The 27,268-nt window shown below is 44.1% G+C and overlaps 1 protein-coding gene across 4 annotated transcripts in view; it reads right to left on the bottom strand.

The window, feature by feature from the left end:
- Positions 1–27,268, bottom strand: part of Vps13d (vacuolar protein sorting 13 homolog D) — a 223,693-nt gene that overhangs the window by 96,525 nt on the left and 99,900 nt on the right. For all 4 annotated transcript variants that reach the window (XM_055615224.1, XM_055615225.1, XM_055615226.1 and 1 more), the window contains 13 exons: positions 27,058–27,208; positions 26,745–26,955; positions 22,687–22,934; positions 21,654–21,845; positions 21,231–21,357; positions 19,791–19,933; positions 16,214–16,344; positions 15,822–15,997; positions 9,382–9,505; positions 7,086–7,321; positions 4,770–4,878; positions 1,683–1,846; positions 821–929 (listed from right to left, as the gene is read on the bottom strand). In XM_055615224.1, coding sequence (XP_055471199.1) covers positions 821–929; positions 1,683–1,846; positions 4,770–4,878; positions 7,086–7,321; positions 9,382–9,505; positions 15,822–15,997; positions 16,214–16,344; positions 19,791–19,933; positions 21,231–21,357; positions 21,654–21,845; positions 22,687–22,934; positions 26,745–26,955; positions 27,058–27,208 — 2,121 coding nt within the window. The remainder of the gene's footprint in view (positions 1–820; positions 930–1,682; positions 1,847–4,769; positions 4,879–7,085; positions 7,322–9,381; positions 9,506–15,821; positions 15,998–16,213; positions 16,345–19,790; positions 19,934–21,230; positions 21,358–21,653; positions 21,846–22,686; positions 22,935–26,744; positions 26,956–27,057; positions 27,209–27,268) is intronic.

The following is a 27,268-nucleotide window of genomic DNA, read 5'->3' as shown; positions in this document are numbered from 1 at the left end:
CCAAGTTCCATTGCCAGCATACACGTCAAGTAGCATACAACCACCTATAGCTCCAGCTCCAAAGAATCTGACGCCCTCTTCTGGACTCTGTAGGTAGCTGCATTCCCTTGTACATATAACACACACAGATGCACACACATACACATAAGTAAAATAAAATAAAATAAATCCTGAGTCATAGAAGCAGGAACTGTGGGAGTAGAAAGATTATAAAGGCCAAAATACCATGAATCCTGCTGAGAAACAGTCTTTCCTAGCAATGGCTGCATAAACAGGACAGGAACAATGGCAGTATCAAGGAACATGTCAACATGGAAGGGGGAAGTTTTGTGGGGTCCAACCCCTAGACAAAGAACTACAGATAACTAATGACTGCAGGGAGAAGAAGAATTGGTCTCTCACAGGGATGAGTCACCCATATCAATTATTCAGTTCGGAGTGGCCAACCCTAAAAGTACAAACACAAAAACCAAAAATATTAAGCAGGGTGCATTTATACACACGTGTGTACACACATATATGTATGCATGTAACAATAACAATCAAAGAAAAAGAGACTATCACCTTGAAATTTGGGGAGTATGGGAAGGGCTGGAGGTGGGAAAGGGAGAAAGTGATATAATTCTATTTCAATTATTTTAAAATAAATCTTTTAAAAAAGAAAATAACATTTCCCATGTTGAAACACACAGACGCACAGGTTTCTTGACTGCCTTTAACAAAAACGGAGTAACTAGAGAGTACATTCACCATGTATAACCTAGGCAAGGCTTTGTTTTGACCCTGGAAGCTGCAACCAAGGGTGTCAAAAGCAACTGACCTGAACCACCAGCCCATGCAAGCCACAGGTCAATCTTCCCTCGCGGAAGCTCCAGGTCTGTGTGGTGCTGCGCCTGCGGTCTGGCTTTCTCAGCATCAGAGGCTCATATCTGCAGAGACACACAGTGAGGCCCACTCCTCTGCTTTCCAGCACCCACCCTGCAATGTGATGGGCAGCACACAGAGCTGAGTCTCAACAAGAGGAAATCAAAAGAACAGAATGGAGATCCAAAACCCAGGAGCGTGCAGTCTCACAGGTGAGCCATCTTGCCGTCTGGGAGGGGCTACCTGCTTTCCAAGTCTTTACTGTTCCATTTCTAAATAGTTGACTCTGTGTCTTAACTTACAAATTTTTCAAGATAAATAAGGTACCAATTGAAAACAAAAACACTGGTTTTATGAAGAAACCAATACATTTGTAAACAGAGCAATTTATTTAAGATAATGTAGCTCATGTAAACTGTCCAGAGAGTTAATCATAAAAAAGTCTGAATAATGCTATTAAATGTGTTGTCTTCCTGAAAGACAACACATTACTAGGAAAAACTTCAGAACACAAACTGTTCACTTTTAGAGAGTAAAGGGAGACTGAAATTTTCAGTAACATAAATGTTCATTTTCTATAAATTATTATTTGATCTTTCTTAACACCTTCATGGGTACTCCCACAATAATTTTTAAAATTAAATGATACCTGAGAATTTGATAGGCATCAGCCATTAAGAAAAAAAAGACAAAAACACAATAAAATAGAAATTCTCAGGACAGTTTACAGAAGTCTTATTTTGAGGGGAGAGTTCCTGACTTTGAAATTGAGAGTCAACAGGCAATGAGCCCGGCTCAGAAGATGCCCAGTGGAGTACCTGTTGTCTGTCACAGCAGCCAGGCCAGCGATATCCAGGATGGCTGACCCCTCAATGGAGCGTGTGGCTGAGGGCTTGTTGGGGTTGTGAGGAACTGCAGAGCCCTCGTGGGCCAGCATTCCTGTCCCTGTCATCCTCCAGAGCTGAGAGCGTTTTCCTGGTTCCTGATGAACAGATACACAAAGATGTGGCCACAGCTAGCCCTGTCCGCACACGCTTCCTAGGGGCCAAGAAGGTTCTCACGTTGCAACTGGACTTAGATGTTTCCCACGTCATAGAAATACTTAGAGTTTCATTATTGTGACTTTCTAGTATGTATGGTGCATACTGAGCACTAGCACGTGTGTCCAATGGTGCACATGTGTGGAAGTCTAAGGACAAGCCTCAGGAGTGAGTTCTTTCCTTCTACCATGAGATCTGGAGCTTAAACTCAGGCCATCAGGTTTACATGGCAAAACCTAAGCCATCTCACCAGCACATACACTAAACTCCTAAACCAAGCAACCAAGATTTGTAAGTAGTATAAATATTTTAAGAACTATCCTTTGAGGCTTCAGAGAGGGCTTCATGATTAAGAGCACATGCGCTTTTGTAGAGGACCCAGGTTTACTTCTCAGCACCCACATCAGGTAGTGGCTTACAACTGCTTGTAATTCAAGCTCAGGTAGCCTTCTGATGACCTTGTCTAGATTCCACGGGCAAGGCACTGGTAAGTGCATATATATGACATTCATATACAGACATGTACAGGTACAAACAATTAAAAGAAAATTTTATAACTTATACACCTAATATTTTTTTTTTAATCAGAAGCCAGGATTGAGCGGTCTCCCACCTAGCTATATCACCACGATTACCATTAGTCCATGATGACTTCAGATGTCTTAGTGCAGAGAAGAGTCTAACTGTCTCAGTATATGTGAGGTAGCTCCTGACTCTGGCACTCCTGTAACTTGCTAGAGCAGCAACAACAGCATCCTCCCTCCTTCCAATGCTCATGGTCTCAACAGTTACCAACTGATTATAACCAAGTATTTAAAGGTTATGTTTCATTGATTGCTTCTAATTTTCAATGCACTTTCTTTGCTAGAATACGAAAACAGTACAATTAGACTTCCAGGTCAAAGGAGTTTATTTAATCCATTATATGCTATAGATGATAATACTTATTGGGAACCTGCTGCAGGTCAGGCCTTGGTCTGAGGGATTTAAGTACAGTAACTCATTTAACCCTGAAAACAACCCAACAAGGTACACATACTGTCACTGTCCTTAAAGATCAGGAAGTTACGGCTTGCGGACTTCCCTACGCTGTCAGAACCAGTGAGCAGTGGGACTAATTGGACCTGCCCAATTCCATAACCCACTTAACTGTCGTGTGATGCTGCCTCCCCAACACAGTCCACAGAACCACACTGCAAAGACACCTCTACCCACGCTCCAACTCTGGGGTGACACACTCTTAGCATGAAGGAGTTGCACCATAGCAGTGTTTGCTCCTGGCTCCTTGCTCCCTGGCTCCTAATAACTCATTCACATGATTCACATGTGCCAGAAAGATAGTTCTCTGCAGTCTACAATTTCTTTTTTATCTAGTGCTAGGAATTAAATGTAGGACTGGGCAGTGTTCGACTGAGCTACATCCTACAGAGTAAAAACCAAAGGTTATAATGTGAATATGAGAGTCAAGATGCCAGGATCTGAGACCTGGCTGCACAGTCACAAGGTGAGCTAGCTCACAGCCTGAGTAATGTAGATGAAGCATGGAAGCGCTCAGAGCCTGTTTCCTGGCCTGTCAAAGAGCCAAACTAAACTACCTCTTCAGTTCTAGTGGAAAATGTAACAGACACAGGTGCTCAGAGTGAGCCTGGCACAGCTGTGTCTTCAGAACTGTGTGCTATGCTATCACCTCCACACCCTGACACAGCACTTCACGTACATTGTCTTAGATGGTTTCTTTAACCCTCCCAGGAGGTCGGTAAGAAAATGCAGCTCAGGACGAGTGGGAAAACCAGCTTCAAACTGAGACCAGCACCCACTCCTGCTGCTGGAGCTGCTGGCATGCCCATGAGATCAAAGTCAGCCTCCATCTCCACAGGCAGCTCCCACAGCCTTGCCCGTGCTCACATCTACCCACAGCACCAGCCCCAACACAGGAAGCACCTCAGATGCCACAGGCTGAGGCAGGGCTTCTCTGCCCAGCGAGGGAATCTGGCCTGCAGGGACTTGCCTATTCCAAGCTGGAAACCACCAGATGCCCCTCTTTAAAAATGGGGGTGAAGCACCTTTTCTGGGGTGCCCTTTTCCTCTTCCCTAACAACTTAGTCCCTAAGCCTTTAGGGGCTCACCTTTAAGTGAGTCTGAGGAAGAAAGACATCGCAGGGCTGAATGTGTTTAGAGTGGCCTGGGACTATTAGAAATCTATCTGGATCTGTATAACTTCAAAGTGAAACTGATTACAAACAAGCTACTTTACACACGTGTGGAGACATGTTAGTGGAGGCCCAGCCCTCCATCGGGGCTGCTTGAATTGTAGTACTTGAACTCGGCAGACTCTTCAGGTCTCTGTGTTCCAAATGACAATCCAGTAGTCTTGTCCCGAGAATGGTTGCTGCATCTCTGCCATCCCTAACTTCTGCTCTCTTCCACTTTCAATTATTTACCACTCTTCCAGTCATTTGTAAGATCTTTCACCAAATTTTGCTAATTTTTCCTCCAAATCAAGGCTGGCTAACAGAAATATTTCCCTGTACTCACAGGCATGCCTTGCTCTTCTCATGCTAATTCAGAAAACATGAAAAGGGGGACCTGTCAGTGTGACGTTTTCATTTAGTTCAATTTAAGGAGAGAAAAGAAATGATAAAAGAGAAAAACAAAGTAACAAAACCCACAAATCATGGATTCAGGACTATTTTCTCTCCAGAAGGACTCCGGAGTAAGAAGGGTAGGGATCCAGCAGCCAGCGCGAACACAGTGAGAGCATGAACCCCAAGGCTCTGGGGCTCCCAGCCCACTTCCTCACCTGTCACACTCTGGCCCGGCTGAGTCTGAGCCCCCAACTCCAGATACCAGCCTCTAGACACTTACCTTCTTCTTTAGGATAACTCTCTGCGTCTTTGGAGACACATCCAAGACAAGTTCTGCACAGGTAACAGCCTTATGGGAAGCCACAGGCCTTCCCTTGCCCTCCTGCAAACTAAGATGAAATAAATGAGTACACATGCATACACACACACACACACACACACACACACACACACACACACAGAGCAAAGCATAAATCTCTATTAAAGAACAAAAAGATTGGGCTCATGCCTATATCTTGGCACTCAGGAAACTGAAGTATGACGAGAACCCAGACTACACAGATAGACTGTCTTAAAACAGATAAAAACTATGAAATATTGAAGCAAAAGCCAGACAGGACACAGGCTGAGGGCTGCCCTTCCTCCTGCACAATTCAAGATTTGTTTGTAAGAACACATAACTCTGGCATTTCCCTCTCCTCACAATTTCAGAGGCACAAAACTAAACCATAAAATGATGGTCATGTATCTTTAAGGGGGTGTGGCAAAACTAAGGCAGCTGTCCCAAGAAAGCAGCTATGCTCTAAACATAAGCATCACCACATGCCCAAGCCTCAGCAAGAGATGGAATCCAATGAGCCACTAGCCACTTTGCCCCAATTCAAGTCTGTGGTGCTTCCCTTGGCTTAAAAATCCCAACCTTTATGGAATGGTGCAGCCTGGTTCATCTTGGGGAGTTTTTTATATTATTGGTATTTGTGCAGGGTGTTGAGAGGTGTATGTAAATGGATTTGTACAAACTCACCTATATGGGTGCAATAGAAGCCAAAGGTCCACACTGGGGGTCTGCCTCTATCACTCTCTCCCTTATTATTTGAGACAGGGTCTCTTGTTGGACTTGGGGCTCACAGTCTCAGTTAGGTTTGCTGGCCAGCAAGACCTAGGATCTGCCCATCTCTGCCTCAGAGCTGGGGTTACAAGCACTTGTCATTACTCTTAGCTTTCCATATGAGAACTGGGATCCAAACCCAGGAATTTACGCTTGAGAATAAAGCACTGAGCCATTCATTCTCCAGCCTCTCACCTTGGAGAGCATGCATAGGGCTAGACTCGTGCTTAATTTAGATCACTTGCCTGTCCCCATCAATCCTTACTATTACAAAACATACTGATTAGTTCTGTTAAAAATTAGTCATCTGGACATCAAAAGCACAACAAAATTCAACAAATTAGATTTCACCAAAGTGGAAAAAATTTATTCTTTAAATGATACCATCAAAAAATAAAAAAGACAATCCACAGCACTGGAGAACAAAATTGGCAAAAAGCTGTATAAACAGCTGACATGACTGGAACAGACGGACTGACAGGCAAGGACACGGTGCAGACTTTCCGCAGGCTCACACACACTGAACGCACTTCAAGAAAGCAGGGTCACAAGCCACCATGGGGCTGGCCCAAAATATTATGTTAAGTGAAGACGACAGACACAGAAGGTCCATGAGGAGATCCTAACTGTCAGGACTACCCAGTTAGCCACACCCACAGGTACAGGAGGCAGATTAGTGGTTGCTGAGGTCTGAAAGGAAGGGTGAATGAGGAGTAAGTACCAGTGCCAGCGGAGGTTCTTTTAGGACAACAAAAACATTTGGTGAAATTGGCAAAGTGACAGTCAAAAGCATCAAAAATACAATAAATGCCACCAACTGTTCAGTTCAAAATGGTTAGTTTTCTGTTAGGTGAATCTGACCCTCAATAAAATTAAAATTAAGCCCTACTTTTTCTTCTCTGTTACTAATTCTTCCAAAAATGCACACCATCAGCACCAGGTATGTGCCAAAAACTGGTTCCAACTTCTAGCACTCCAACAGAGTGCAGTTCTGTCCCACTCTGTGCTAGGGTTTCCAGGAGCTTCTCTCCCTCCCTGCTCCACACCCTCACCCTCTTGAGCCCGTTAGGACTCTCCTTTTAAAGTGCTCAGTAGCTGCTGGCACTCACAGAAAACAAGGACAGAACTGGTCTCTCAGGTCACATTGGTCAGTGCCATAGGAACAGCCCACAAACACACACTACCAACCCAACATCAAGACAGACACTTCAGGAACTCAAGACCCAGGAAGACTTGTCAGTGTTGTTTAATGCTAGGCTCTGTCCCTGGGGAAGGTCTAACACAAAGAAAAGTCTAGGATCTAGAGAGATCAAGCTACTACAGATAAGGATGTAGAATAGTCTCTCAAGGAAGACCCTGAGCCTAGGATTTGGTAAAGGAAAAAGGGATCAGCTGCCATTTGTCTCCTCAGAAACTGCTTAAAATTTAAAACCAATGAATAGTTAGAATATTCTACTTTACATGAACAGTAATTAAGTCCAGAATTACCCAGAGAATGTGTATGTGGCAGCAATATAAATGAAATTTTCGTAGTACAACTGTTGGTTATTCTGGAAGTCGTTCATGTTGCAGTTGATCTCTGACGAGCCTGCCCCCTTAACGGTCAGTGTGATGAAGGGTGGGAGGGTGGGCTCATCCCAGGCGTAATCAAGTGATGTCATGGGCTTCACTTCAGTCCGCAGCCTGGGTTCAGCTACACCATGCTGAGTGAAGACAACCGGAACCTAGAGGACAGAGGACGTCATTCAGGGCGGTGCTCCTGGAAAGCAAGTCAGGCAGCCTGAAGTGGAAGCTCCCACTTCCCAAATGAACACTCTCCAGGGAATAAACACCAGTGAGAAGATAATGCTTTTTTAAGTATCTTGGGGATTCCCAAAGGCCCACTACTGAAAGGCAACGACCACAACCAGCTGGAAACAGCACTTTAAGATGCTTCTCCAAGAGGCTAGAGTGTCACTCAGCTATAAAGAGTACCTATTGCTATTGCTGAGGACCAGAGTTTGTTTCCCAGGACCCATGCCCAGTGGCTCAGATGGCTTTTTACTGCAGCTCCAGGAGATACAACATGTGTACCTTTGTAGGTACCCATACATAATACACACACATAAATAAACATGTAAAATAACGAATATTAAAAATGAAATTTTAAAGTGGATTTGCAAAAACATCCACAGGAAGCAATTCCATCCTTCTTATAGTGTCTTTACTACTCTCAGCCTCCGTGAACATCTGCATGTGGAAGGAATAGAGGGTCTGGACATGCGCTACAGAAAGTCTCATACTCTAAGCCACATTAATTTGAAGAGATAATATAAAATGTAATCTTCTGGGCCAGGATAAGGGCACATGCTGCCAACCCAGAGTTCAGTCCTCCAAGAACCACACGGTGGAAGGAAAACAACTCCTGAAAGTTGTCCTTCGGCCTTAACATGTCCATTGTGGCACTCGCACAACCAAACAGAGTGAAATTACAAACAGAATGTCGTGATTTCCACTTTAACATTTAGGATTATAAAATGTTCACTGTAATTGAGCAGTGGCAGTTACCCACTGTTACAAGGCCATATGATTCCTTTCTCTGCCCATCAGTATGTCTATAACGAGTACCGTGTCAACCAAATTCTTAATCAAAATAAGTTTTGGGGGCAGAAAGTTTACTTTAATTTGAATAATGGCAGAGGTGGCTAGAGAGATGGCTCAGTGGTTAAAAGCACCTGTTCTTGCAGAGGAGCCAGGCTTAATTCCCAGCACCCACATGACGACTCGCAATCATACATAATTCCAGTTCCAGGTCATATAATGGCCTCTTCTGATCTCTGAGGGTACCAGACACACATGGTGCACACACATATACATGCAGACAAAATACCCAGACACATGAAGTAAGTAAGTAAATTTAAAAATAACAACACCAGCTAAAAAGTGTAGAGGAAATTTCATTCAGAACATGGCTGTTCTGACAAGAGATCACATCCAAAGACCTAGGTCTGTGTGATCTGCCTGGAATACAAATAGCTCTTTAATCCAGGAGACGGGCAAGCAGATCTGAGTTCAAGGCCAGCCTGGTATAAAGCAAGTTTCAAGTAAAGAAAAGCTTAGATCCAAGCCTGGTGGTACACACCTTTAATTCCAAACATTGAAGATAAAGTTAGTTTGTGGAAGGAAGCACTCATATTTGAAAGTGATGTCTAATTGAGTGGCAGAAAAAGTGATGTATCAGAGAAGATTTGACAGAATAGGATACTCCAACACTCATGAGAAGAGAAAGGAAAGGGAAGCTACTTATGGGGCAATAAAGAAAGGAGAAGAAGCAGTTTTACCAGGACAGTAATAGAGAGACAGGTTGCAGAGAGAGAACTCAAGTGAAAACTGAATGAGGCAGAGAATGAGAAGGAGCCAGGAGATTAGAGCAGATTGCTGGAGTTAGTTTGAAGCCAAGCAAAGCAATGAAGGGGAAGAGAGAAGAGCTAGATTGAATAAATCAGCTGGGAGAGGAGTTTAAGCCAGAACAGCTGAGTTGAACAGCCAACCAGAGCTCAGTAAGAAAAGGTGAGCTTATTAAGCAGTAAGGTTGGATTGTATGGAAGCTAGAAGCTTCCAGGACTAGGCCTGGGTTAACAGACAGAGACAATAATCCTACAAGACAACAACTGAAATAGGAGAATAAGTTACTTCTATAGAAGCCATCTCTTAGGAGTGGGGCTTTAGTGAGTGTCACATGCATGGCACCATGATCCTCCACCCTGCCCCATGTGAGCAGCCAGCACTCAGCAGCACTTGGTACCTTGGAAAAGTTGTCAATTCTGAAAGGCGGCGGTAACTGGTCTGTGTCACTAAAGGAGATCCTGTATGTAGCTCCTCGGAGAGTAATTTCCACGCGCAGGAAGAAGCATTTCCCTAGGGTGTCCCTGCAGAACAAGGAGAAAAGGTCGAGTTAAAAGGAGACAGGCTGGAGAGATGGCTCAGTGGACAGAGCAGCCACTCTTGATTCCAGGGGCTCTAATGTCTTCTGAGCTGAGGGGGCCAGGAACATACTCATGCACAGAAAATACAAATAAATCTTAAAAAAAAAAAGAGGAGACAGGCTGCAGCCCCTCACTTCTCAGTCATAACACTGAGGCCTCCCTGGATGTCGGCAACTGTGGCCCACGTGTGGTTTCTGATCAAACTTAGAAAGTAAAAAGTCTGGAGGGTGACTCGGCAGGTAGGACCAGAGCTCAACCTGGTCAGCCACACCGAGAAGCCCACAACCTCCTGTAACTCCAGGTCCCAGTGAGCTCATTGGGCCTCCTCAGATACCTGCACTCTCACCACACACAGATACTTGTGCATACAGATAATTAAAATAAAGTTGTGAAAACTTAGCAAGTAGAAACTGAGAACACAGCACAAAATGGTGACTTCCTAATCATCTCTTCAGCTGATAGTCTTCTTTGAAGACCGGTGGAGGGCTGGGGCTATAGTTCAGACGTTCAAGGTCATTGTCAGGCACACAGTGAGGGAGGTGAGACCTGAGGGAGGAAGCACGCAGGCTGCATTGTGTGCATGTGCGCTCCATTTAGACCTATTACTAGAGGAGAGAAAAACCTTGTTTTCAGAGAAGAATACCAATTAACAAATAAGGAGAGCCGCCATTTCCAATCCTTGACATAATAACTGATTCCAGTTGTGTAAAAGATTTGAGATATAGCACTGGGCTGTCAATGATCCCTCAATGACCGTCTTCTTTACGAAGATGGAAAGGTGGCTTTGCAGCAGAGGAAGCAGGTAGGCACCATGATAGCAAAGTGATAATCAAGTCATAGCAGTAACGAGATCAGTGTGTCACAGGCCTGATGTGACTCAAGGGGAACACATATCACATAAGCTGGCATTAGTCACACAAGGGACTGGCCTAGTCTACACAGAGGACACGAGCATCCAAACACAGAAAGGAGCGCGTCCTACAAAACAGTGCCACAGGATCAATCAGCAGACACAACTGACTCACAGACAAAAAGGGTGGGAGGGGCAGCTCCCCACACCAGGAAGGTAAGAGCATCTGCAGCTGCATCAGACAAGTGACCGCTGGCTGGATGCCAGACCAGAGAGAGCGGCCTGCAGGGAAGAAAACCAGCCCAGTCATTCAGTCTGCGGAGGTTATCTATCAGAAAGCATGCACTGGTACTAAATTTCTTGCATGTGTATTAATGGTATCATAGTCACAGTATTATTATTTGTCTTAAAAACACAGATATTTCCCTAGATACACATCATACCACCATTTGTGGTAGGTGCTAGATTTAATGCAGCTCAAGTACCATGATGACCTCGACCACTTTTCAATGATTCAGCACAGTGTGTTCATATATGCTCAACCCACAGAGCAGGTGTGGGAAGCGAGAGGGAGAGAGGGGCAGAAGTGGGACGAAGCAAAATGCTGATGTCAGTGGAGGTGTGAGATGGAAGAGGTTCCCTGCCCTACTCCTGTAGCTTCTCATTCAAACTGATTCCAGATGAAACACTGGGGAAGAAATGGATGGCGTCGGTCACTTGGTAGCTTAGAATACACACTGACGCCATTTTTGAAGGATTAATACTAGGCACAAAGCCATCACCCTCCCTTCACCCCACCCTCACCTTTTTAAAGTAATCATGTTTAATCCCAGCCCAATGAATAGTTCCTAACAGCATGTTTTTAGCAGAAATTGAAAAGAAAAATCATAAAATTCCTATAAATCTCGGGAATTCTAAACAAACGAGCCACCAAAGCCAAGCTGAAGGTCTCCTGCTGCCTCACTTGAAAGGGTCCCACGAAGATACAGAAGTCAACACAGAGCTGGCACACAGACGGCCAGGGAATGACGGGAGCACAGAAACAAAGCCCTTGTGTGTAGGCCGAAGGCCTTCCAACAATGTTGCTGCAGAAGCCGAACATCCACACTCTGAGCAACAAGTAGCCCTTAGAGTTACATCACACCCGACGGGTAACTCAAAGCAGACCAGACCAAAAGGCCGAGGACCATAAAACCCTTGAGCAAACAAAGGAGAACAACCTCATGGCACTGGATTTGACAACTGCTCTGAGATGTGCGGTCAGAAGCAACCAAGTACTTATAAATGGATTCAACAACATCACAGAAGACAAGGAGCAGCATGAACAGGCAGAAGAGGAAACTGCAACTAGCGCCTGCCTGCTCAGCGCGAACACCCAAAAGAACAGGAACCAGTTCAGAAGGAGATGAAGGATCCATCAAAGATGTGCACATGGTCACCAAGCACAGCAAATAAATGTGAGAAAAATGTGACTCAGAGCCAGAGTGCAGGCTGGGGGCTCAGCAGCACAGTATTTGTTGGCATTTCTGAGAGCTTAGGGCTTAGTATACAATATTCTAGAGTCAACAACTCACAGCAAGATCCCCACTCACTGCTGTTAGGATAGATACTATGGAGATCCCCAATAGGAAACAGTAAGTATTAGTAAAGCTCTGGAGAAATGGGAGGCTCTGGACACAAGTCACAGTAAAATAAAATGTTACAATCCTAACAAAACGCAGCACTGCCCATCCTTGAAAGATTGGAAATGATAGAGCCAGTGGCCTACACCTGTAATCCTATCCACTCAGGAGGCTGAAGACTGTTGGAGCTCCCATTTCAAGACTATCTTAGGCAACAAGAAAGACCTGTATGAAAGGAAAAACAATGAAAGAATAGAGAAGCTGGCATGGTAGCACACATTCTTGATCCCAGACCTCAGAAGGCAAAGGGTCAAGCAGATCTCTATGCATTCAAGGTCAGCCTGGTCTATATAGCAAATCCCAGGCCAGGAAAAGCCACAGAGTATAGGAGTATTTTCATTCACAACATGGCTGCTCTGGTAACAGATAACATCCAAAGACCTTCTAAGCTCTGAGTAATCTGGCTAGAATAAAGGCATGCCTTTAATCACAAGAGACAGAGGCAAGCAGATCTCTGAGTTCAAGGCCAGCCTGGTAGAGAACAAGTTTCAGGTAAAGTAAAGCTTAGGTCCAGGGATGGAAGTATATACCTTCAACCCCAGCACTCATGAGACACAGGCGTGCAGAAATCTGAGTTCTAGTCCTTACTGTTCAGGCAGTTTGGTTGAGTCAGTGAGTTGAAAGGCAGTGGAGTGGAGTAGAGTTTATCATGGTTCAGTTCATGGAATTCAGAGGCAGTTTTACCCGGAGAGTTTTACAGAGAGAGTTTGAAGAGAGAACGAGCTAGACACAGGTGAAGAATGAACTAGCCAGAGAATGAGAAGGAACTAGAATATTAGAACATATTCCCAAAGTTAGTGATAAACATGCTTGCGTTGCCAAAATAAACTAATTCAGGACAAATTAAAATATACAAATGCATGTTTACTGGGAGCAGCTCACTGATCTTGGTATGAGCAGAGAGAGAGAGAGAAAGAAAAAGGAGAAGAAATGCAGAAAAAGAGAGAGAAGAAACACAGAAAGAAGGAAGGGGGGGGGACCAAAACATCTGGATTATATAATGAAAAGCCTCTGGGGAAAGGGAAGTCCCACCCCTGGCTGGGAGTTCAGGGTAGAGGGTGGGGTATGCCAGCCACATCCTGCAGCAGGTAGAGAGTGAGGGATGCTGGGAGAACCTGGAGGCCAGGTCCACATTGGTTGGAAGGCACCTCAGGTATACAACAGTATGGGGCCAAGCAGAGCAACTCAGTCAGAGGCTAAGAGAGAAGCCAGTTGAATCAGTCAGCTTGGAGAGGAGTTTGAGCCAGGACAGCTGAGTTGAACCAGCCAGCAAGAGTTGAGAAAGAGCTAGAAAGGGTGAGCTTATTCAAGAGTAAGTCTCAGAGGCTGAAAACATTCTATGCCTAGATAAGATTGTATGGAGGATAGAAGCTTCCAGGACTAGGCCTAGGTTAGCAGACAGAGTTAGTTAAGCCTCTAAGACCACAATTAAATCAGACAAATAAAAGTTACTTTAACAACAGAGTAAAAACAAACAAATAAAATAATCATATGATCCAGTGATTAAATTCCTGGATGTAGACACAAAAGAACTGAAACCAGGGTCTGGAGTGTACATGTGCATACCTGTGTTCATAGTAGGAACCAAAAGGTAGAAGCATCAACAGATAGATAAACAAAATGTGGAACAGACATATGATGGAAACTTTTCAGCCTTAAAAAGGAAGGAAATGCTGAGCCATGCCACATAGATGAACCCTAAAGGATATTATCCTAGGTAAAATAAGACAGTCACAAAAAGATAAATGCTGCACATTTCCACATCAGTAGTCAAATTTCTAGATATGCCATGTAGAATGAGGGCTGGCAAGGGCTTGGGCAAAGGAAATGGGGAGTTGTTTAACTGGTGTAGAATCTGAGTTTTACAGGAGATGAAGCTGTAGAGCAGTGGTTCTCAACATGTGGGCTGCTGCCCCCTTAGGGGTCAACCAATCCTTTCACAGGGGTCACCTAAGACCATTGGGAAGCACAGGCATTTACACTACAAATCATGACAGTAGCAAAATTACATAGAAGTAGCAATAAAGTAATTTTATGGTTGGGGTCACAGCGTTAAAAAGGGTGAGAAGCTCTGCTCTCGAAGCTGTGTGTGCAGCAATGTGAGTGTGTACTGGATGGCCAAAGGGGTGCAGCAATGCGAGTGCACAATGGCTGGTCAAGGGTGTGTGAGAGAGAGACGCAGAGGTTCCTGTGTTCAGAGGTCACTTGGGGAACCAGGAATGGCAAACACACAAGGTTGTCTCTTCAAAGGGAGGGGTGCATATAACCTGCCATCTGCCCAGAAGCCTGGTTGAGAGTCTGGTGACCTTGGCACTGTCTGTGTGGCTGAGACCACATCAGCTCCTCCCCAGACCCTTACCATGGGCTTGTCAATTTACAGAACCTATCTTTATGGAAAATGTCACATGTACTCTACAAAGAGTTGCAATATAGTCACATCTTAAACTTCACTGTGCACAAAGACTGAGTTAATTACTACCAGGAAGCTTTCTTCACTAAATTGTGCTATGTTTAAATATGCCTAAAATAAACTACTTGGGAGTAGTTAGCATCAACACCAGCTATTAAGCCGTGATGAACCGAACAACCTTCTTGCCTCCCACAGATCCTTACTCTGCTGGCCTTGGCGGGTGCAGAGATCCCCACAGATATGCAGCACTGTGAATGTGCCCTAGCTGGCCAAGGGTTTGCTCAATAAAGGTGATCACTGCAACAGAGAAGTTCAAGATCAAGCTGGACAACCCAGCAAGGAGAAAAAACAAAAACAACAATTGTTGTTTTCTGGGGCTAAGAACATGCTCAGTGGCAGAGTGTCAGCCTACCATGTTCAAAGCTGTACGTTCCATTGCCAAAAAAAACTACAATGGCAACAATAAAGCATTTGATGAAATAGGAAGGAAATTCAGTCATCCTGAGTTAGCTGAGGCTGAATTTGATTGGTTTTTCTAACAAGCACCTGAGGCTCACTGTTGCAGGATGGCCTCCCACTGGGCTGGCCTGCGGCTATGTCTATGTACTGGGGACGGTCTCAGTTTAGCTCATCAATATGAGAATACGTACCCCTGCTGGCAGCCCCACTCCCTAGGCAGAGGGCCCTCAACTATGACAATGGGAAGTGAGTGGAGCATGTGCCATAAGCAAGTAAGCACGCACACACTCATTCCACTCTCTGCTCTTAACTGTGACTCACTGCTTGGAGACCCAGCTTTAACTTCTCCACTATGTGGGACTGTAACCTGGAAATATAAACTGAAATAAACCCCCTCAAGTTGATTTTTTTATCAGGGTATCTTATCACAGTAACAGAAATGAAACAAGAATAGGCCAGATAATTTACCAGAACGTCAGATGAGAGAAAAATAGTCAAGTGGATAAGAATAAGCAAAGACAGTTAGCATCAGTGGTACCATCTATACACTGACAGCAACTTCAAGTTATGGGCAATAACTCTGGACTTTGTACACCCTAAAGATCACAGAACTGTATTTATCACTTAAAGCTGCTAACATCTATAACTCACCCCATCAAATGCTCAAACTTTGCTGGAATTTTACTGGATCTAAGAATGTTATTTGAACCATAAATTCATAAGTCCACTTCACAAACATTGAGATTGGTTTGATATATCTATATACACACACATACATACACATATGTATGTTACACACTATATTATTAATATGCCTCAACCAAAGCTACATTTGTCTCTTTTAAGCCTCAGACTCACCTCATGTTGATATGGAAGGAATTATTCTTGTTTACTTCAAAGCCTCCAGACCAAATGCAGTTGGGAACGTCCATCAGCCTGACACACAACAGCTGGTCATAGTCATTGCGTGGCCAGTGGAACACCACACTGGATCCAGGCAAGGTGGAGATGTAGCCGTTGGGATTGGCTGTTCCCTAAAACACAGGGGTTATGGGCTTTAGTGAGTCTACGCGATCCCTGGACAAGTCACTTGCAGTTCTAGATGAGTCCCTGCTCTGAGCCTTATCCTACACAGGAGCTGTTGGATCACTCACAACACCAAACACAGAGTCTTGATGAGAAGCAGGCCTCGACAGTAAACTCCATGTTACTGAACAAGCTCTGGCTATTCTTCACAGCAATCTGCTTACCTGTCCCCGGGCAAATTCCCTTTGTGCAAATGCAAGCTTGTGAGATGATTTATTATCTAACAGGTAACGGGGTGCGAAGATGACCATACAAGTATCAATATAGCGACCGCGGCCTTTCTTGACATCAATACCTACAAATGACAAGAACCATTTAATTGATATATCATGACCGAAAATTCTTGGTTTTACAGAAATAACATATAGCCCATATAATTCCTTAGTTACTCTGGCTGAGCAAACAGCTACATCATCTGGAGAGGGTATGAAGCCTTTCAAGACTGGAATGGAAATATCAGTTGCTCACAATGTATTATTCCTTATTCCCATGTAGGCTTTAGAAAGTCTGGGGAGGAGGGGCAGGCCTGCTGGAGAAATGGTTCAATGGCCAAAAGTGCTTGCCACCAAGTCTGACAACATGAGTTTGATCCCCAGAACCCACACTGTAGAAGAGGAGAACAAACAACTTGTCCTCTGTGCAAGCACCATAAATACACATGTATACACAGAACAAATAAATAAATGTTTAAAACGTCTCAGGGGCAGTGCCAATACCCCTTTACTTCCTAGTCTCTTTACCCTGTATACACTACTATAACAGCAGCTAAGACATACAAGTGTGTGGTCACGCGTAGCTTAGCCTTCTGTTTATGAATCTGAGCACTCAGACAGCTCCATGTGCTACAATGATGCTTACACTTGGGATACAAACTTCCCTCTCCAGAGAACCTGCCTTTGTCAGACTACTTAGGTAGATTCTGTGCTGACCTACTCAACTGAGCACTCTCTAGTTACAATTTTCCCTAGTAATCCTCGTCCACTGTCCACACACAGTGCTAAGACCTCCTTACTCATTAAAAATAGGGCTTCCCTACTTACTACAAACTGATGCAAATATGCATGTAAAAACACTAAGTGAGAAAGAAAGCTCAAACAAGTTTCACGTAAAGAAAAATGAAGTCACAGTGAGTCACCTTGTAACACCCGATGACAATTTTTAAAAAATCCAACACTCAGTGGGATGACTCACTCATTCACCATAGCAGTAAATACAGGAAATAAATCCAAAGCTTTGTGCTGAGCTCTGGCTATACAATGATTTAAAATATTTATCTCCAAAGTAATAAAAGTAACAATCCTGATACTTACTGACTCCTTCATACATGCCAGGCCCTCTCTGTGGCTGTACACTTAATTCTTTTAACAACCCTCTGGAATAAGGGTGTTAGCCAATCACTTCCATGTACAGCTGAGGAACCTGAGGAATGGGAAGTGGAGTCACCTGTTCTAGGTCACTGCAGCTGTAGACTGGGGGTGCCTGCAAGGCTGGTGATTCAGTGCAGGCACGGACTTGAGAGCCAGCACCCATCCCCGTTACAGGTACCACAACCTACTGGCTCCTTCATGTGCTTGCTCTGGCTTGAAAAGTAAGCTGGTTTCAAGAGACTGGGAAGTCTCTAAAGAGTGTCTCTGGAAGGCTTACCTAAGAAATTCCACACAGCTCTAGGGTGCCAGCCACACACCCCACTTTTCCTCTGGGACAAGAAGAAAAGCTTTAGTTGCCAGAAATCAACAGCCTTAGAACCAGCGGATCTTAGCTAATAGGAAGGCTACTTCAAAAGCTGAGCTTAATTTGCAAGTACAAAGAGTCGCCCAGAGTAGCAGACACCCTATTTTTGGAAAGAGGTGGGCTTTGTGTTTCCCCATCCATCCTAGTTTACCCTGGCAGACCCCCAATAAATCGAGCTGAGATCAAAATCCACACAAATCCTTCGTTTTCAAGGTGCATGTCCCAGCCTGTCTGCTTGGGCTGGAGCTATAAACATTCTGGAGAGGAAGCTGTAGGCGCTAGGAGAGCACACAGACTGCCTTGACAAGGCGTGCACAACTCTCACAAGCCTGAGCACTTTAAGATCCTGTCTTGGTCCATCCTTCTGCCCCTTCACTCAGAAGGACAGAACTCGGATGACAGGCCTATGAGGAACACTCTCCTTGAACACATGCTAACAGACACTGCAGGGTTACATGAGCATTCACAGTTACACAGGCACGCACATTCACACATGCTCCAATTTCTTATCTGCCACAACACCGCGGCTCTCAGAGAGAGCTGTGTTACAAGGAGTAACTTTCACTCCTCTCCCTCCGCAAATCTGTCTTGAGTATAGCTTCCAGCCAACCTGGGGAGCTTGCTTTGAAAAACAAATTAAGGGCAAGACAGCCAGCAGAAAGCCAGCCCAGCATGAGACAGCCTTTGCCAACATAAGGGGTGGAGCAGACAAATGTGGGAAGAATGCTCTCTTAGGCTCCGATAAAGCTGGCTTCTTTTAAAACTCTTTATGTCCACTGGAAGGAGGCAGCTTGAATGGGAGCATGATACAAATCCAGGTTAAATAATCTAAAAAGAAAACTACCCCGGGACACTTCTTTTAAGAAATCATAAAGTAGGACAGCTGAGATGACTCAGCAGCTGAAGGTGCTTGCCTCCAAGACTGACAACCTGAGTTCAATCCCCAGGACCCACAGGATAGGAGGAAAGAACCAATTTTTGAAAACTGTCTTCTACGTGCATGTGTCTGTGTACAACACACATACACACACACACACACACACACATACACACACACACACACCAAACAAATGATTTTAAAATTAAAAACAAAAACAAACAAAAAAAAACCCCTTAAGCTTAAACCACCCTATTCTGTAGGATTCAGGGTAAACTGGACCATGGTTCTTCCTCCTACATGACTGTTCTGGCCTCAGTGGGCACTACACACACATGTGAAAGGCATGTGAAACACCCATATAAATAAAATAATCTTTAAAAAGTTGAATGCAATGAAAAGCTGCTGCCTCCCTTGGTCACCGCTCAGAAACAAGTGCTCAATGGCTGCATGAGGCTGTACTGTGCTGGGCTGTGTAGGCAAGAACACTTAGGGCACTACAGAAAGCTCTACAGGAGCAGGCCAATCTAGGCTTCAAATGGCTGTAAAGGGCCTAGAAATGACAGACAAGGACACACTGCTAAAAAAAATTAAGCCTGGGGAATACTTAAATCCAGCTGACCACGAGCCTTCAAGAAACCTTCCATGTGTCCTCAGGTGGCTCTGAGGGACATGGGTACAGAGTACTCTTTACCACACCCATGAAGACAAGCGAGTTGGGGACCTTCTGACGATGACACCCCTGGGTACATTTTATCGTATTTTCCACCTCAACTTCACACACCACCGTCCCTCCACTTCTGGACTTTCCTGCTTCTCTACCTCCTTTCCACATCTGGACTGTCACTCAAGCTCTGCACTTCAGTCTCAGGTGAACACTTCATACCTGCTCAGGGTTTCTAAGTTTGAATTAATGTGTGGGAACACTAGTAAAATGAAAGTGTTTCTATCATTCCTCTGAAGGAAAAAAAAAAGATATTTCAGAGACCTAGTATTCAGAGAAAAGATATACGACCACAATCAGATCAGAAGACCTGCACTTGCCCTGCCAACACGCACAGCTGGTTTACTCAAGCAGGCCTGGGGTCTTTGGCCAATGGTCCCAATCCCCTTCGTCCCCAAACATAACCCACCAATGTTGTAGATGAGCCCTGGGCGGTTTCCTTGCTGGATGACTTTCAAAGCGCGGACGCCACTGCCACCATCCAGGGAGAAGCCCTGACACCAGCCCGGCATGCCTTCTGGATGAATCCCTCTTCCAATCCTCATGGTGCAGCTGTGGCAGGCAGAAAAGCAGACATGTTCACACCCATCCACAACTGATGCTGAGTAAGGACACACTGCGGCTGCCACCGCTTAGATCTCTCACACTGACTCTCAACCTCCTCCTGGGAGCCCCAAGCACAGCGAGACAGTTAACTGCAGAGGTAGCCACCGCACAGCAGTGTTTGAGGACTGAGAACTGCAGCTGAGCACTTTGGGAGAAAACACTAGTACTCTCCCATAAGCCCACCACATGCTACAATCTCTTTCTCCAAAATTCAAATAATTTTAGAAAACCCTGTAAAGCGAGGCGGCTGGGGGGGGGGGTCCTTTCTAAGAACCAGTATGATCACTCTGGTAGAGCACTGATGAGGTGGCTGGGGTCTCATCAGGAACCTGGAAACAAGTCCAGAATGTATGTTCTAACTCTGCCACAAACAACTGGCCTTGGGCAGGTAATTCCTTCTCTGTGCCTCAGTTTCTTCAACTTAAGATTTAGTAGTAGCTCCTGCCCTCCCTAAACCCTGGAGGCTGAGCAGAATGCAATGAGATATGCGCTTTAGGAAGTCACATGTCCGGTGTGTCTCCTCCAACAGCCAGAACTCTGACTAACAGTAAGCCTTCTCTAGACTCAGATTGGCTGTGCCATCACATCTGCGTCCACTGGAGTGCACCAGGGACCGTCCTATGAGGCTTCAGCAGCGCCCTACAGATAATGGTGAGATATAGGCCACACCCATTTATCTTTAGATTGGGGCTGTAAGCTCCTGAGGAAAACAGGTACCTTAAAAAGACACTTCACTTAACCTCACAAGTGCTGTTCTCCATCCCCAGACTTCCATGAATTTTAAGATGGTGCAACAGCACATATGGAATTTCAAAACCTCCTACAAACAGTCTCAGCTAGATTCATGGGCTGAAGACTTCAACAAGGACAGCCTGTCTCTGCCCTAACGGCACTCCTCTCCAGGGCTCAAAGCTAAAAGCAGATGACAGGAAGAAAGGGGGATGCCCTGTTTCTCTTCCCTGGCACAGTTACAAATAAGAGCCCTACTTCAATAAACTTGCCTTTCACTGCAAACTCACAAATGGTTTATTCTCAGTATCAAATAACATTTAACTTAGGTTAAAAACAAGATCTCATTAAGTCAGGGCTCCACTGCTGCCAAGTCAGGCCTATGGCCTACAGGACAGTATTACACAGGTATCTTCTGGCCTTGCTGATTTCCCAACCCCACCTTACCCTACCCTACCCCACCCCCACTTGCTCACTGTCAATCCTATACGATCTCATATGTAGCCACACTCACAGGTTTGGCTGCTCTTTGTCAGCATAGCAGAACAGGAGAGGGCTCAGGCTCCGGGCCAACTCATGCTCTTCAAACTGGCCTGCAGCATCTGTCTTTGCATTGTCCTGTCTGAAGATCAGTGGTAACCCTTTAGGAAGGAGGGAAAAGTTTATATCGTTCCCACCCAGTCTACCCATGAAAAACGCAAACAGCAAGATGGGGGAAACCACTTTGGGGGAACAGTGGGAGGGGGTCTATCAGTGGGCTTACCCCACCGTCTGAAGAACACCTAATGGGCAGCCTGACTATGGTCAGACATAGCACGGCAGACTGAGCAGCTCAGACAACTGCAGTACTCTGTCTACAATGGTTCCAGTTAGTCAGCGCAGCAGCAGCATCCAAATTTCCACGTCAAAAGTCTACTTGAGTGGTATCCATGAGTACCTGTCTTGTTGATTAGCCAATATGGTGCAGAGATGAAGATCTTTAAGGATCCTTCTGCTCGACATGCGATGCGGATGGTAAGATTAAGCTGCCGCCGATTGACGTCATAGAGGCGCATTCTGACCATGTAGTTCTGGGTCCCAGGTGGAATGAGCAATTCTTTACAGAGTGGAAAGTTTTCCAGTGACACCCCTAAAGATACAAGACATTAATTTTTCTGGACTTAAATTTGTCAAAAGTACCCTATAACAACAACAATTTGCAGTCCTTTTACAGAAATCAGTATGGATCTTTGTGGTGGAAACCTCAAGGCCACTTTCACGTTTGACAGGAACAAATATGAACAGCCCAGGAGTCACAGCAGGAAGTCTACAGCATAATGAATATGTTTGGTTTCCTTTGTTTTGTTTTGTTTTGTTTTCTGAGACAGAGTTTCTCTCTGTGTGGCTGTCGTGGATCTTACTCTGTAGACCAGACTGGCCTCAAACTCTGAGATCTTCCTGCCTCTTGCCTCCAAGTGCTGAGGTTAAAAGGTATGTGTCATTATGTGCAATGATGAAGACATGCTTCATCACTAAAATTTACTGTTCTAATCCTACAGTTCCTTGGAGGCCCCAATAAAGTTCTGGCTGGCTATTCTCTACCCTGACCTTTACAAAGGAAAGTTACTTGATGCAATAAATATTTCAGCCTCCATCTCTGAATCAATAAAAGGGATCAAATATGTGCTGCTGTAAGCATTCGATGAGGGCAAAAGTAAAGAGCCTGCCTTCCGCCTGAAGGACTGAGTGCATGCAAGCACTGGCCTCTCCCCATTGTACAGCTAAGACTTTGCACGGTGTGAAAAGCTGAACCACTCCCTATACGCACACACAAGAAAAAGGGTTCTGCTGGCTGCTGCCTGGCCACTTCCTTGGCTCTGATTTCACTCGCTGAGATATTGCATGCAACTTGATTTCTCCAAGGGGCTCCGAAAGCTTACTCCCTGGTATTTTTCCTAGGATTACTACAAATGATGCTAAGGAAGCCTTACCCAGTTCAATGTTTTGGGACGTATCAGCTGTGGGAAGGGCTGCCTCTTTGCCAGGTTTCAGGGTCCCATTAATCGGCATTCCTTTCACATAGAAGTCAAGTTCACACGGCAGCAAGTTGCAGATGACTACTGTTGGTAGGAGATATATGGTATGCCCAGGCTGTCTGAAAATCTGTTTTGCACTGTCAGAAAATATGTTTGAGGGCATGTAATCAGGATAGTTCTCTTTCTTTATGGCCACACAAAACCTGTAAAGACAAACCATATGAAAACCATCAGCCTGAAGAACTGGAATTTGTTTCTCCTGAGCTAACAAAAAAAAAGGTTCACGTCAGTCAGATAGCTGCAACCTTTGATGGACACATACCTACTGAGATGTATCACATGGTAATATGTATAGGTTTTAAAGACTGGGGTTTAATGGGTGTCGGCCATTACATGCTCCTGTGTAACCATTACTCAAAACAAGTTAAAGACTACTTCACCCCCAAAGAGCCTTCCCTAACTTTTCAACTGGTATGTTCTCCCAGTCATTCAAGCAACCTCTTTCATCAGACATGTCTGCTCATGAGCAACATACAAGTGGGGTCACTTGGTATATACTACTCTGTGTTGGGCTTTTTTCTTGTTCAACAAAATTCATGTATGTTGTCGTACACATGCTGATCTAGTTTCACTCTCTTGCTGTATAAGACACCATGACCAAAGCACTTTAGAGAAGAAAAGAGCTTTACCTGGCTTACCCTTCCGGGTCACAATACAACATTAAGAGAGGTCAGGACAGGAAGTCAAGCAGGAAGGCAAAGGCAGAAACCATGGAGGAGTACTTCTGGATTGCTCACTGTGGCTCATGATTACCTAGCTTTCTTAGACAGCCCAGTACTGCCTAACTGCCTAGGGGTGGTGCCACGTATCGTGGGCTGGGCCCTCATCAGTTAATAATTAAGACAATCCCCCACAGACATGCCCACAAGCCAATATGACCTAGGTAATTTCTCAATTCAAACTTTCCACTAAGATGACTCCAAGCTATACTGAGTTAACAATTAAGGAAGAGAGAAAAATAACAGTAAAGATGTTTGAAAAAGTCATTGGGAATACTAGTTGGTTTACTTAAAACTACACATATTGTGTGCATATATGTGTGTGTGTGCATGTGATTTAAATGAAGTTATGCTACTAGGGGTGACAATGCTTCCTCCAAGAATCATAGTCTATTTAACAACAACAACAAAAACCCAGTGCTAGGCTTGGAAAACCTCCTTCGAGTTATTTCATGGGAGTCCAAGAAATGACCTAGAAACTACCTCCATGAGGACTGGATCTCCTAGTACCTGAAGAAACTATGCAAGCTGCCAAGGGAGAAAAGTAATCAGTAGTTCTATCCAGCTGTAAAGCTACAAACCATAATATGACCAAAATGTCAAGATAGTCCAAAAGGTGTAGTAGTGGCACTTATATCCTAAGGGTAACCAACAACAACCTTTTAATATTAAGGCCTTCTCAATAAGAAAGAACTCATGCTTAAAGAAAACCTGAATCATGATGACACCAAGTGACATGACAGTGTGGATAGGGGAACTGGAAAGAGGCTTCACCTAGATGAAGAGCCATACATAAGCAATGGCTATTGATAAAGGGAGAATCAGTCTTCCTCAGGGTCAAGTCTCCTAATAGGTTATCTAATCCCAAGGAGATCTGTCAATCATAAACACAAATGCATAAAAGCAACATTTCTTCCGTTTTCATCCTTTTCACATCTGTAGGATGGGTAATAATGTCTCATTAGTAGGAAAGTGGTTGGTTAGTTGTCTCCATTTTTCAAAACTAACTATGTAGCCTATGCAGGTTCCAAACTCAAAGTTCTGCTGTATCAACCTCCTGAGTACTAGGATTACAAATCTGAGCTATCACAGCCAGTTTAACATCACTTTTCTTTCTTTTTTTTTTCCCCTGGTCAGTCTTGCATATTATCTAACTTAGGAATCATTTTGAAATCCAATTTTGACATTACTTTGTCCCTTTTTATATTTGTCTTTATTAGGGTGTGTGTGTGTGTGTGTGTACGCACGCGCGCGTTTGGTTTTGGTTTTGGTTTTGGTTCTGGTTCTGGTTCTGGGTGAAACAGGGTCTCAGGCCTGTTTCAAGCAAGCCTCAAGCTCCCAATATAACTGAAAATAGCCTTGAACTCTTTATCCTCCTGCCTCCATGTCCTGACTGCTAAGATTATTGATGTGTGTGGAAGGAATCTCTTGTGTATTATATGGAAGCAACACCTGTCAATTAAAAAACCTAAGTCCTATAGATTAGGTAGGAAATAGGTGAGACTTTCAGCAGGCAAATGGGATTCTGAGGTAGAGCCAGGCATGCAAGATTCAGCGGCAAGCTCTGAGGAGGATAGATTCATGGTACCTGAGCTCAGATAATTGGCCATGTGGTAGAATATAAATTAGAATAATAGGTTATTTTAAGTTATGAGCTAGTCAGAGAAGAGCCTAGCTACAGTGCCTAGGTATTTGTATAATATTTAATGAGTCTCCTGAATTGTTATTTTGGGAAATTAGGGACAAGAGGAAAACTGCCTCCTACAACAGATATGAGTGTCTCTACCTGGCTTTTACTAGCTTTCTTTCATTCTTTTATTAGCTTCTCAAGGCTAACTGGGTAATTTTACATATTTTTATTTCCTCACAGAACATTAAAAACTGTAGCTTTCCCATAGGAAGTGCTTTTGCATTATTCCCCATTTTTTGATATATCTGTATTATTGTTTTGTTGTTGTTGTTCAGTTCAAAATATTTTCTAATTTCCTTTGTAATTTTAGAAGTACATTGTTTGATTCCCAAATATTCAAGAGTTGTCTAGGCATCTTATTGCTGTTGATCTTATCCAATCCTATTATGATCAGGATATATATTCTGTACTACTTCAGTTTTTAAATATTTATTGATCTTAATTTTATGGCCCAAGAGATGGCCTCTCTTGAAGAATGTTCCATACGTACTTGGAAATAATATTCAATCTGGAATTACTGGGCAAAGCATTTCTTGTGCATAGGCCAACTAAAACAAGCTGGTTAATGTAATGCCCAAAATTAACCTTTAAGCCCCACCAGCCCAAGAACCAGGTAACTTTCTGGAATGCTGGAAGTTGTCCTTCTTGGAAAATAACAAAGCCTCATGGGAAAGCACAGTGGCTTACAGCTTGGCCCTTATAAATCCCTGTAGCATGTGGCTCAGGGCCGTTTCAGCTGGGAAATTCTAGGGAATGGTTCTGACCAAAGCCCATCTCTTGGCCAGTATTTAGTATTTAATAAAATTTGCTTTAAAGTTGGCCCATAATAGTGATATTGTTTTTTTCCTCCAATGACTCTCAGGATTAACAGTTGACAGCCTGGCTGAAATCTTTGAGATCTTTATTATTTTCCCAACTGTGATTCCATGCACATTCCTCTATTCCTCTCTTTAGTCTCCCGTTCACAGCTGTAAGGGTGTGCTAGAACACACCATACTATGCTTGTACTTATTTTTTATGTTTAAACTAAACAAATGCCTATTTTCATTATATGAAAAGTAAAAAGGTCTGAATAGGGCTTACAGTCTTGAGTCTCTGAGAGCCTGAAGGCAGCAATCCATATCTCTTCCAACACTGTTCCCAGAAAAATGTTCTCACAGAGGGAAAGACAGGATTAAGAAGTGAGACAATTTTGCCAACATACTCAAGAAAGTCAGCATCAGGTGTGTGGATCTGACTGTAAGATACTTTAAAATTATTCCTTAGAAGAAATCCCAGCCCTAGGATTTGGCTACCCAGTTTAGACACAGGACTTGGGTGGATTTGGTTTTCTTGTTTTCTTCCCTCTCTTTGAGCAGATGCAAACTGACCTTATCTCGTGAAGCTACAGCCTCTGTAGTTGTTCCTCCCCCAAACTTTAACTCAAAAACTTAAAGAAGAAAAACTCAAGAGTTTTAAATAAACACAAAGACTTGCTAAGAGTCTGCAGTGCCCCTGAAGGGAGAAAGACAATGGCCAAGCACCCATCCCAGCAGCACACACACCTGAAGAACCGGCTCTTCTCTGTGTCCATAGAATGGCACTCCCGTTTGCTACTGCTGACCTCTGCAGTCTTCACTACGTTGGTCCAGTGAATGGGAACCTTACAGAAGAACACACCCAGTCCTTTGGGTCGGGCCTGCAGACGCCAAGAAGTGAGGTGTAGAGGCACAGCAAATGAGTCCCCTGGCATGATGGCGGGAAGCACCACAGGCTCTGCCACAGAAATAAAGAATTAGCACTTGCAGGAGACCATCCCTACCCTCATTATCTCAGGACAGAGGCCACAACACTTTGTTCTACACCATTTGAACATACTGTCAGGAGCCGAAGGGCTGTCCAAACGTAGTTCCATTGGTGTCTCCAGTCGATTCTTCACAATGAGGGCTGACCTGACAGTGATTACTTTCCGAGCACTGCCTTCCATTGTGACTGCAAATACCACCCGCACAGGTGGAAGTGAAGAAAACTGTGAAAGAAAGAAAGAAAGAAAGAAAGAAAGAAAGAAAGAAAGAAAGAAAGAAAGAAA

Source organism: Psammomys obesus, unplaced genomic scaffold, assembly GCF_907164565.1.
Source record: "Psammomys obesus unplaced genomic scaffold, mPsaObe1.curated_primary_1811, whole genome shotgun sequence".
In the NCBI taxonomy this organism is placed as follows: domain Eukaryota; kingdom Metazoa; phylum Chordata; class Mammalia; order Rodentia; family Muridae; genus Psammomys; species Psammomys obesus.
Note: the sequence above shows the minus strand (reverse complement) of the source record. Positions and strands in the feature narration are given on the sequence as shown.